This window comes from Mobula birostris, chromosome 1 (genome assembly GCF_030028105.1).
Source record: "Mobula birostris isolate sMobBir1 chromosome 1, sMobBir1.hap1, whole genome shotgun sequence".
NCBI classification, from domain to species: domain Eukaryota; kingdom Metazoa; phylum Chordata; class Chondrichthyes; order Myliobatiformes; family Myliobatidae; genus Mobula; species Mobula birostris.
Genome location: NC_092370.1, coordinates 54,244,690 through 54,257,293, shown reverse-complemented (window position 1 = coordinate 54,257,293; position 12,604 = coordinate 54,244,690). Strand labels below are relative to the sequence as shown.

Below are 12,604 nucleotides of genomic sequence, written 5' to 3'. Positions count from 1 at the left end.
CTTGAAAGTAGTTTCATGAAATAATTAGTAATCTCAAACTATTCATCTACAGCCAGATAGAGCAATAGTTATGATTTGAACAATACTCCATCTGTGGAGGATTTTAGGAACATCCAAAATTATGTTCTACAGGTCCTGCCAAAGGATCTTGGCCCAAACCGTCGACTGTACTCTTCTCCATAGATGCTGCCTGACATGCTGAGTTCCTCCAGCATTTTGTGTGTGTTGCTTGGATTTCCAGTATCTGCAGATTTTCTCGTTTCTAAAAAAATTAATGTCCCTCTGATTACAAATCAGCAAATCAATGATAGTAGGAGCCAGACAAAATTGTGCTGAATAAACACAAGAAATTCTACAGATGCTGGAAACCCAAAGCAATACACACAAAATGCTGTAAGAACTCAGCAGGTTAGAGAGCATCTATGGAAATGAATAAACAGTTGACATTTCGGGCCAAGACCCTTCTTCAGGACTGGAAAGGAGGGGGGAAGATGCGAGCATAAAAAGGTGGGGGTTGGGGAAGGAGGATAGCTTGAAGATGATAGATGAAGCCAGCTGGGTGGGAAAGGTAAAGGGCTGGAGAAGAAGGAATCTGATAGGAGAAGAGAGTGGACTATAGGAGAAAGGGAAGGAACAAGGTACTGCTTCACAACTCTTGAATCCTGCCAGCGTGATGCAGCCTGTCAATCAGAAAGCTGACTGCTAACAATCAGTTTGATGTACTAAGCATATAAATAATTATTGAAAGCCAGTGATTTAATAAGACACATGAATAATTAAAACACCAATTGAGAGACATTAAATGATAAGCCTTTTTGTCAGTTTGCTCTTCTCTATTCTTGCCTTGAAACAGCTGGCATAAAACCTAGAATTGTTAGTGGATAAATCAGGTGTACACAGTAGGACTTTGAAATTTAAACTGTGTACTGCCTTCAGGATTCATGTTATCTTGTTTAAAAAAATGGCTGGCCTCAATAAGATTATTGTGATCAATTGACTAAGAAAAGTAATTGCAGATAATTTAAACAAAAATGCCTTACTCATCTTGGGAATACTTTGAATTATGAACATAATACATCCATCACAATATATTTGGTAACAGCATCTCACCACTTATAATTGCATTTCAAATTTGGTAGAATTTCATTGGCAATTGGTACACTAACTCATTACTGTATCCCAAATCTCAAAGTTCAATGTAAATTTATTATTAAGAGATGTATTTGTTTTCATTTTCTTGCAGGCATTTACAAGAAAAAGGAAATACAAAATAACTTAATGAAAACTATAAATAAACAGACAAAACTGACAGACAACCAATGTGCAAAAGAAGACAAATCGTGCAAATAAATATACTGAATGCATGAGTTGTAAAGAGGCCTTGAATGTTAGTCTGTAACTCATAGAATCAGTTCAGAATAGCGGTGATTGAAATTATCCAAACCGGTTCAGGAGACTGAACTGGCACCTGACATCGAAGATAATAGATTATAATAGTCTTAACCTTTAAGAACACATCTTGAAATTGTTTCTCCTTCAACGTTTAGAATTTCAATTTTACCCTAGGTTTGTTAATAGCTCTATCAGAGAAAAGCCTGACTTGTATCTGAAAATTCACATCCTTAAGACGACAAGAAAGCCAGTACATTCAGATCATTTTGGAAGTCTGGTGCAAATACAACTAACATATAAGTCTTAATACTTAATAATAAGGTGCATGCACAATACATGAATAACCTTCATTCTTATGCATTGCCACAGATTCAAGACTAGCTGGCTTTTACTCCAGCCTCTCAAAGTAATGAAGCCAATGTCAGGGCCACAGACTTTCCACATTTGGGCAGGAGATGCCTGAAATGTAGCAGGTGGAGCAGCCTGTCAGATAGTGTGCTTCTTCCATTTATGCAATCTTCTGATTTATCCTATTACAAGTTCTCAATAACATGCCAAATTTTTTTCTCCATTTTGAGCAGTTCAGAGCCAAGGATTTCTGAGAGTCAGTGGGATGCTGCAAATTACAAGGAGGATTTGGACACATTCTTCAATCTCTTCTGCTGTCCACTTACTAATTTCTTCCCATGACAAAGCTTCAAACAGGGGGATGGTGCATAACGGTATGTGTTTCTTTCCAGTGAAGCTGAATGAGTGCAACTACAGTCTCAGTAATACGGATATTGACATAATTGAGAACATTGGTGTTGAAATGCTTTTTCTTCCAGTGAGGTTGGAACATTTTGAGGAGCCAGCAGTGATGGTATTTTCCAAGTGTCTTAATGTGCCTGTTGTATACAATCCAGCTTTCCAGAATCACTGCTGATGGTAGAACATGCATTTTGTGCCAAGAACACACCTAAAAATATCGTCAAGCATCCAGAAAGGCTTTTGTAGAATAGGGATATAATAGTTCTGCGAAGCTACTGGGTTGATAATTTACTTTGCTGTTCCATTTCAATGCAAACTCTGCAATTTCCTGAGTACTCTTTCACTTACAAAATGTAAATATCAGATCAAATAATATTTAGTACTGCTTATAAGATGTTTTACTGGATAATACAAATAAATCTCCAGGAGTGTGTTGAGCTGGCAACCTCTCCTCCAGTGGTTAGCAACAAGGAACAGATTTGCGACAATTTCTCCACACTATTTCTAAATTCACCCAGACCAATAAGGGCACACAATTCGCAGTCAACTGAGATTACAGAAGTAAGCCTGGCAACTCCCTCCTTTGAAATGCTGACTATATAAACTAACTGAGATATTTAGCAGGTGATGCTAATAAGAAAATTACCTTTGTGTTTGCAATGAACCACTTCATTCTATTGTATCAACACATAGCCACACTACATGAAAAGCAGACATACCAGAAGTTATGACACTCAACAGCTTTGACCTATAGAGAGCATGAACCAGATACTCCAAATCAGACGTTATAGTGAAAATAATCACCCACACAAATGTCTAGGAAATTGCATGTACATTATGGTATAAATGCCATAAAAACAATAGTGTTATATTGATAATTGGTATTATATGGACAATTGTATTATGTGGACATATTCTAAAATTTGCCAAGACCAATCTGTAACATAAACTACGTTTCTTTATTTTTTCTTTTAATAATCGATATTGCTTCTTCAAAGTTTCTATAAAAAGTACATTATTACTGGACAATGAAATATTAATTATACTATTATCAAACAGTCTGCATAACATTATAGTTACAGTATATTGAAAAAAGTGTTGAAAAATACAATGCTTTTCTGATGAATGTCATTTTTTCAATGGCTGCTGTTGGATGATTTTTCTGTATTTGCAACATATATGCTAAGCAATTGCAGTTTCAAATTCTACAAATGAAAATTATTGTAACATCTTATGATTTCTTACCTTATAATTTCTTACCTTATTTCCCAAATCTTTTGAATCTCGTTCCATTTTAATTTCAGTAACTGTATATTTGATGCGGCTTCTTCTTCCATTACTGCTGTTATCTGTGCCATAGTCTGGTGTTACCTGAACTGATAGAGGACTGTCACTCAGGTTTATTGGTTGCTCATCATGGCCAGCAGGGTGGTCTGGATGGGTTGAGCCATTGCCATTAATGTCTCCCATGCTTGTATACATTGCCCCACAGAGACCTCCCTCCGCAGCATTAGAATTAAGCACCAAGGGCTCATTGCCATTGAAACATTCCACAGATGAATCTTCTGTAAAAAGAAAAACGCCAGAACTTAGGGCATATCTACTTGACTGAACCAACATCATATTTCATAGTATGAGCAGAACTGTTTACTCTTCAATGGAGCACAATAAAAAGTGATCATGCCATCCAAAATTCATAATTTTCCTTCCACATCCTTTATACATTTGGCATGTTAATATACAGTACCAACTGGACATGTTTAAAAATGTGTAGCTGCACGCAGAAGCAGACCTTTACATCAATTGTACAGCCTACTAGCTAAAGTAATGCCCACAGCAAATGGTGCATCTTAATTAAATTTAACCAGTAAGATCATCTATTATTACGGATATTTTCAACAGTTTTTAATAAGGATTCCTACTCAGAAGGTAAAATCTTCTGATTTCATGTTAGCTCAGTAACCAATATGATGAGCTACATAGCCTATCTTGATTGTTAATGCACCAAAAATAGCTCTGCTCTAAGTAACCTCACTAGTTTGCATTCTAAAAAATGATAAAGGAATTAATGTTGTAGTGAAATAGAAATAACTGAAGCAACATGTTTTGCACTAATGTTATAATCTATTCTGTTACCACTGAGTTACTGAGGATCACAAACACCGTTTCTTGAGAGGTTTTCATTTTGCATAGATTTTACAATGGCAGTTCTTGAAACAAGATTTCATAGGCCTTAGCATAAAATTACAGTAGTTAAATACTTGCCCGTAACAAATAGTTGTGTGCATTAGAAGTGCATAGGATGTCTTTAGCTTCGTGTTGGGCTGAGCAGGAATTGTGTAACTTTGTACGGGCTGCATGCCACTTCTTGGACAATACAGATTTTTCTTAAATTACATTCTCGTCCTTTAAAAGCATCACTACCTTTATAATGTGAATATGTGATTTTTGAAACTGCAGTGTCAAACTTTACCTTAATATACTTTATATCAACTCTGAAAGAAATTACTCTAAAATTAACCTGAAAAAGAATAATGCTAAATTTTGTTACTTGTAAAAGCTGTGTATAATTGTAGAGTTACTGCCTATATCTCTGATTCAAATTCCAAAACATTAACAAATTATTAGTTGTTACTTAGATCCAGTAGCTGGCTAATCAGAAGATATACTGTAGAGTCCAATCCTTAGAATCTAAGAAATAAGCCAATATATTATTTAATAAATCTGGACTCTTATGTGATTAGTTATTATTATATCAATGATATGGGCTGTACTACATTTGTTATAAAAATCTCAATCTTGCAATGACAGAAAGAAATTGTAAATTTAAAAAAATTAGCATTAATGACAATAAAATGGTAACACTCAAAAATTGAGGCTGATTTGGTTTGAAAGAAATTGCTTTTGCATCAGCTGTTAACTATAGGCAAAATCCCAGCAGCAATGTCATTGCTAGGTCCATGTGCACTTGCAGCTGTGTAGTGGAAGATTGTTAGAACATCCTACACATGATCTCTTCAGCTAATAACTCATGAAAGATCAGTTCCCTGAAATGTTAAAGTCATAAAGTACCTCATTCCACAAACAGCATTAACATTCACTAAAAATTCTGTGATACCGTATTACCTCAAGTTGGATTCAATAATGCCATTCTGAATCTGATACTAAATTTACATCAAACCAGCAAAGATAGCCTTGATTACCGGTGGTAATGTCAGTAGAAAATTGGTGAAACCTGCATAAACACAGCAGAGAGAATTTTGTACTTATCTGAAGTGAAGACCCTTCAGCTGAACATGCATACAACTGATAATTTAACAGCGGACGTTTATTGCTCTGAGGCAGGAAGAAGAATTAGAAGTTATTTGAGCTCCTCAAACACCTGTGCATGTGCAAAAGGACTTAGCTGGTTTGTGCCAGTAGACAATTTTGAATAAATAGCTTCTTAGTAGAATTGAGCTACTGTTGCAGGGAACACTTTTGACGGCTGAGGGATGTTTACCTAGAAATTGGACATATTCACACACATTGTTACCTGCAAATCCTGTGCTAGTGTGACCACTGGGAAGTTGGCCCAGTTGCAACTTACCTCAGCGGGGCAATTGACATCATAGTTTGCACAGCAGATGTTCCTTCCATGGTTGATAGCAATTGAAGCTTTTGGAGGAAACTTATGACCGTCACTGTTCACATACTAAAATTGCCAGGAGCATATTGCTCAGCATTCAGGAATAAGATTGCACTTAAAATATCACATCAAACACATGGGATCTATCAGCCTCACTTTTCATTAGCCAGCATGAAATAATTCACTAACGGTCCTTCACTGATCCATGCTTCAGAAACCATTAGCGCTGAATTACATAGTTCTTCATTCAGTCCTCACCTTAGTGTCTTCGGGTCACTCATTACACAGCAGCTGATCACTGGAAGACTACAAGACACACTGAGAGGAGCATATCTGTTCTCTATACCCCTGCATTTTTCCTCACTTCCATGGCAGCTTTCACAATGCTGGAATTTATATAGTGCTTACTCATTCTCTAGCACTTAGAACAAGAGTGAATCAGCAGCTACGAGCTCCGTATAGAATTCCCAACAGGTTAGTCAAAGGAATCCCATCTTATTGCATGAATCCATGTGCTAAATTACCTTAAACAGTTCTGGACAATTTCCAGGAGATCAGATGCAGCAATAATGCAGCATTAATGCAATATACTGCGCATATTAGGACACTAAAAGATAGAACTCTGAATTCCAGGCTATTGTATTTTCAAGGTTATAATGCGTCATCCTGAGAAAGACCCCAGACCTGAAGTAACCCAGGGTTATCAGAACACTAATTACATTCATAAAATACACGAGACACAGAAACAAATTCAAAGAATCCGCAAATATGCAATAGTAAAATCACTTCAATGCATTATTTTACATCAATAGTCTTTGGCAATAACTTTAGCTGAGCAATAATTCAGTGCAGAAGCAAACAGCCCACAATACACCGACTAATATTGTTCCGTTACATTTACACAACAGTGCACAAAACTCATAAGGTCCCAAACCTCATGAGAGAAATTAATAACCTAAATTTGTATCTTTAATTGCATTCAGAAGGAGGTGAGAACTAAGCTGGTGATGCTGCTACAGCTGAAACAAAACTAACACGTTTTGAAAGCATTTCATCTTGCTTGGGAAACAGCTTCAGATTATTTTATCAGAATATGTTCATTTACACAAAATATTGAAAGGGTTCAGGAATAAGATGACAATACAACAACCTACATACTGTACAGCACCTCCCAACCTCACTTTTCAATAGCTAGCATTATGTTGGGTAATTCACTAAGGCTTCTTTACTAATCCCTATTTAGTTATTTTAAGTAATCTCTGGTCTCCTAGTTAAACCACTCAAAACAAGATATGATCAGGTCAATTCACTGCATTCGGAAGAACTATTAAAATTAAGTTCACAATAAATGGAGCCATAAAACCATAAGACAAAGGAGCAGAAGTCAGCCATTTGGCCCATCGAGTCTGCTCTGCCATTTTATCATGAGCTGATCCATTCTCCCATTTCGTCCCACTCCCCTGCCTTCTCACCATAACCTTTGATGCCCTGGCTACTCAGATACCCATCAATCTCGGCCTTAAATACACCCAATGACTTGGCCTCCACTGCTGCCCGTGGCAACAAATTCCATAGATTCACCACACTCCGGCTAAAAAAATTTCTTCGCATTTCTGTTCTGAATGGGCACCCTTCAATCGTTAAGTCACGCCCTCTCATACTAGACTCCCCCATCATGGGAAACAACTTTGCCACATCCACTCTGTCCATGCCTTTCAACATTCGAAATGTTTCTATGAGGTCCCCCCTCAATCTTCTAAACTCCAAGGAATACAGTCCAAATGAGGACAAATGTTCCTCATATGTTAACCCTCTCATTCCAGTGGATCTTTCCAGTGAATCTTTTCTGTACCCTCTCCAACGTCAGCACATCCTTTCTTAAATAAGGAGACCAAAACTGCCCACAGTACTCCAAGTGAGGTCTTACCAGTGCCTTATAGAGCCTCAACATCACATCCCTACTCCTATACTCTATTCCTCTAGAAATGAATGCCAACATTGCATTCGTCTTCTTCACTACCGACTCAACCTGGAGGTTAACCTTAAGGGTATCCTGCACAAGGACTCTCAAGTCCCGTTGCATCTCAGAACTTTGAATTCTCCCCATTTAAATAATAGTCTGCCTGTTTATTTCTTCTGCCAAAGTGCATAACTATACACTTTCCAACATTGTATTTCATTTGCCACTTCTTTGCCCATTCTTCCAATCTATCCAAGTCTCTCTGCAGACTCTCTGTTTCCTCAGCACTACCAGCCCCTCCACCTATCTTCGTATCGTCAGCAAACTTAGCCACAAAGCTACCTATTCCATAATCCAAATCGTTGATGTACAACATAAAAAGAAGTGGCCCCAACATGGACCCCTGTGGAACACCACTGGTAACCGGCAGCCAACCAGAATAGGATCCCTTTATTCCCACTCTCTGTTTCCTGCCAATCAGCCAACGCCCTATCCACGTATGTAACTTCCCCGTAATTCCATGGGCTCTTATCTCGTTAAGCAGCCTCACGTGTGGCACCTTGTCAAAGGCCTTCTGAAAATCCAAATATACAACATCCACTGCATCTCCCTTATCTAGCCTACTCATAATTTCCTCAAAAAATTGTAATAGGTTTGCCAGGCAGGATTTTCCTTTAAGGAAACCATGCTGAGTTCTGCCTATCTTGTCATATGCCTCAAGGTACTCCATAACCTCATCCTTGCCAACCGACTCCAACAACTTCCCAACCACCGAAATCAAGCTAACAGGTCTATAATTTCCTTTTTGCTTCCTTGCCCCCTTCTTAAATAGCGGAGTGACATTTGCAATCTTCCAGACCTCCGGAACCATGCCAGAATCTATTGACTTTTGAAAGATCATTGCTAATGCCTCCACAATCCCCACAGCTACTTCCTTCAGAACACGAGGGTGCATTCCATCTGGTCCGGGAGATTTAACTACCCTTAGACTACTCAGTTTCCTGAGTACTTTTTCTGTCGTAATTGTGACTGCGCACACTTCTCTTCCCTGACACCCTTGAGTGTCCGGTATACTGCCGATGTCTTCCTCAGTGAAGACTGATGCAAAATACTCATTCAGTTCCTCCGCCATCTCCTTATCTCCCATTACAATTTCTCCAGCATCATTTCCTATCGGTCCCATATCTACTCTCACCTATCTTTTACTCTTTATACACTTGAAAAAGCTTTTAGTATCCTCTTTGATATTATTTGCCATCTTCCTTTCATAGTTCATCTTTTCCCTCTTAATAACCTTCTTAGTTTCCTTTTGTAAGCTTTTAAAAGCTTCCCAATCCTCTGTCTTCCTACTAATTTTTGCTTCCTTGTATGCCCTCTCCTTTGCTTTAACTTTGGCTTTGACTTCTCTTGTCAGCCATGTTGCATCCTTTTTCCATTCGAAAATTTCTTCTTTTTTGGAATATATATGTCTTACACCTTCCTTACTTCTCACATAAACTCCAGCCACTGCTGCTCTGCCGTCCTTCCTGCCAGTGTCTCTTTCCAGTCAACTTTGGCCAGTTCCTCTCTCATGCCACTATAATTTCCGTTACTCCACTGAAATACCAACACATCAGATTTCAGCTTCTCTTTTTCAAATTTCACAGTGAACTCAATCATGTTATGATCACTGCCTCCTAAGGGCTCCTTCACCTCAATCTCTCTAATCACCTCCGGTTCATTACACAATACCCAATCCAGTACAGTCGATCTCCTAGTGGGCTCAACAACAAGCTGTTCTAAAAAGCCATCTCGCAGACATTCTACAAATTCTCTCTCTTGAGATCCAGTGTTGATCTGATTTTCCCAATCCACTCGCACGTTAAAATCCCCCACAATTATCATGACACTGCCCTTCTGACAAGCCTTTTCTATTTCCTGTTGTAATTTGTAGTCCACATCACTGCAGCTGTTTGGAGGCCTGTATATAACTGCTATCAGGGTCCTTTTATCCTTGCAATTTCTTAGCTGAACCCACAAAGATTCTGCACCTTCCGATCCTATGTCACCTCTTTCTAATGATTTGATATAATTTCTTACCAATAAAGCCACGCCACCCCCTCTGCCTACCTGCCTATCCTTCCGATACACAGTGTATCCTTGGACGTTCAGCTCCCAGAGACATGCATCCTTTAGTCACGTCTCAGTGATGGCCATAATATTATAACTGCCATTCTATAGCTGTACGACAAGATCATCCACTTTATTCCTTATGCTGTGTGCATTTAAGTATAACACCTTAAGACCAGTATTGGGTACTTTTTGCTTTGATTGCACTGCAACTCATCCCAATGGCTGCAAATTTGCCCCATCACCTGCCTGTCTTTCCTGACTGCTTTACTGCTCACTATCTTGGATTTATTTCTATTTTCCCCTTCCTCCGCTCTATCATTCCAGTCCCATCCCCCTGCCAAATTAGTTTAAACCCTCCCTAACAGTTCTATTCAACCTTCCCTTTGTCTTATAGTCTTAAAGCTGAGTTAACTATTTATTATCCAGCTACTCATAGATTAAACGGTTTTACCATTTCGGCAGTACAATGAGAGGACAATAATTTCAATGTATACACATTACTCCAAAAGTATGTAAGATGCACTTTCTTCACTCTCCAAGAAGTTCAGTGCCTCTTATGCATGCTTGAAAAGGGAGAAGAACACCACCCCTATGCAAATCGCCACAGCATCTGGAAATCATGTGATCTGGGTCATGGAGGCCAATGTCAGATCATCTTCCAAGAGGATGAACCCTTTCAAGGTGCCAGGTCTGACGTTGTACTCGGCAGTGTACTGTAAAATTGTGCTGAAGCATTCAAGAACATGAAAAAGGATCTAGTTTTTTCCCGGCACATATGACAAATAAGCTCTTCTCGGGCTTCCAGCCCAGTACAAGTATCGATTTTAACCGAGGTTTCAATGATAAACTCTGCCACCTTCATCACGGATAATGCCTGATCATGTCTATTCAGGAGGGACAGACAACCAGGGTATAAATACTACCAGACTAGACATGACCAGGCATCATCCCTGATGAAGATGGCAGAGTTTATTTTGGAAACGTTGGTTAAAATCGATACTTGTACCCAGCTGGAAGCCCAAGAAGAGTTTATTCATTCAAGAACATCTTCAAACTCTCACTGCTGCAACCTGAGGTTCCCACCTGCTTCAAAAGGGCATCAATTATATCAGAGCTGAGGGAGAGCAGAGTGAGCTGTCAGAGTGACTGTTGACCAGTAGCACTTAGATCTACTGTAATGAAGTACTTCAAGAGTTTAGTTATGGCTAGAACTGACTCCTACCTGAGCAAGGATCTGGAAATGGGTGAGATTCAAGATTTGGGAGAAAAGATTTAGTTTTGACATGAGGAGTACTGAATCTGTGGAATTCTCTGCTCAGAGAAGCAGTCGAGCCTCCCTCATTAAATAGATACTCAATATGTACACCTGCTCATTAATGCAAATGTCTAATCAGCCAATCATGTGGCACAAACTCAATGCATAAAAACATGCACACATGATCAAGAGGCTCAGCTATTGTTCAGACCAAACATCAAAATGGGGACGAAATGTGATCTAAGTGACTTTGACCACAGAATGTTTATAAACTCACAGACTCTTACAAACCACAGACTATACCTCTTCCCACCCTACTACTTGTAACAACACCATCACTGTTTCTCAATTCCTCCGTCTCCGCCGCATCTGCTCTCAGGATGAGGCCTTTCATCTTAGAACAAAGGAGATGTCCTCCTTTTTCAAAGAAAAGGGCTTCCCTTCCTCCACCATCAGTGCTGCCCTCAACCGCATCTCTTCCATTTCACGTACATCTGCTCTTACCCCATCCTCCTGCCACCCTACCAGGGATAGGGTTCCTCTTGTCCTCACTGACCACCCCACCAGCCTCCGTGTCCAGCACATAATTCTCTCATATAATTCCGCCACCTCCAACGGAATCCCCCACCAAGCACATCTTTCCCTCCCCCGCCACACTTTCTGCTTTCTAGAGGGATCGGAACCTACGCGACTCCCTTGTCTATTCGTCCCTCCCCACTGATCTCACTTCTGGCACTTATCCTTGCAAGTGAAATAAGTGCTATACCTGCCTCTACACCTCCTCCCTCACTACCATCCACAGCCCTAAACAGTCCTTCCAGGTGAGGCGACACTTCACTTGTGATACTGGTGGGGTCATTTACTGTGTTCAGTGCTCCCGGTGTGGCTTCCTGTACGTTGGTGAGACCCGACGTAGATTGGGAGACCACTTCACCGAGCATCTACACTCCATCCACAAGAACAAGTGGGATCCCTCAGTGGCCACCCATTTTAATGCCATTTCCTATTCCCATTCCAATATGTCCATCCATGGCCTTCTCTACTGTCGCAACGTGGGCACACTTAGGTTGGAGGAACAACACTTTATGTTCCGTTTCGGTAGCCTCCAACCTGATGGCATGAAATCAATTTCTCAAACTTCCAGTAATGCTGCCTACCCCCCCCCCCTTCCCATCCTCTTTTCCCTCTCTCATCTCACCACCTGCCCATCGCACCCCACCCCCCACCCCCCACCCCGGTGCTCCTTCCCCCTTTTTCTTTCTTCCATGGCCTTCTGTCTCTTTCACCAATCAACTTCTCAGCTCTTTACTTCATCCCTCCCCCTCTTGGTTTCACCTATCACCTGGAGGTTCTCTCTCCCCTCCCCCCACCTTTTAAAATCTACTCCTCAGCTTTTTTTCTTCAGTCCTGCCGAAGGGTTTCAGCCCAATACGTTGACTGTACTTTTTTCCCCATAGATGCTGCCTGGCCTGCTGAATTCCTCCAGCATTTTGTGTGGGTTGCTTGG

General features: G+C 40.0%; 1 protein-coding gene across 4 annotated transcripts in view; it reads right to left on the bottom strand.

Annotated features, from left to right (window-relative positions):
• Window positions 1-12,604, bottom strand: part of LOC140198123 (nucleolar protein 4-like) — a 322,379-nt gene that overhangs the window by 113,990 nt on the left and 195,785 nt on the right. For all 4 annotated transcript variants that reach the window (XM_072259187.1, XM_072259335.1, XM_072259109.1 and 1 more), the window contains exon 7: window positions 3,403-3,707. In XM_072259187.1, coding sequence (XP_072115288.1) covers window positions 3,403-3,707 — 305 coding nt within the window. The remainder of the gene's footprint in view (window positions 1-3,402; window positions 3,708-12,604) is intronic.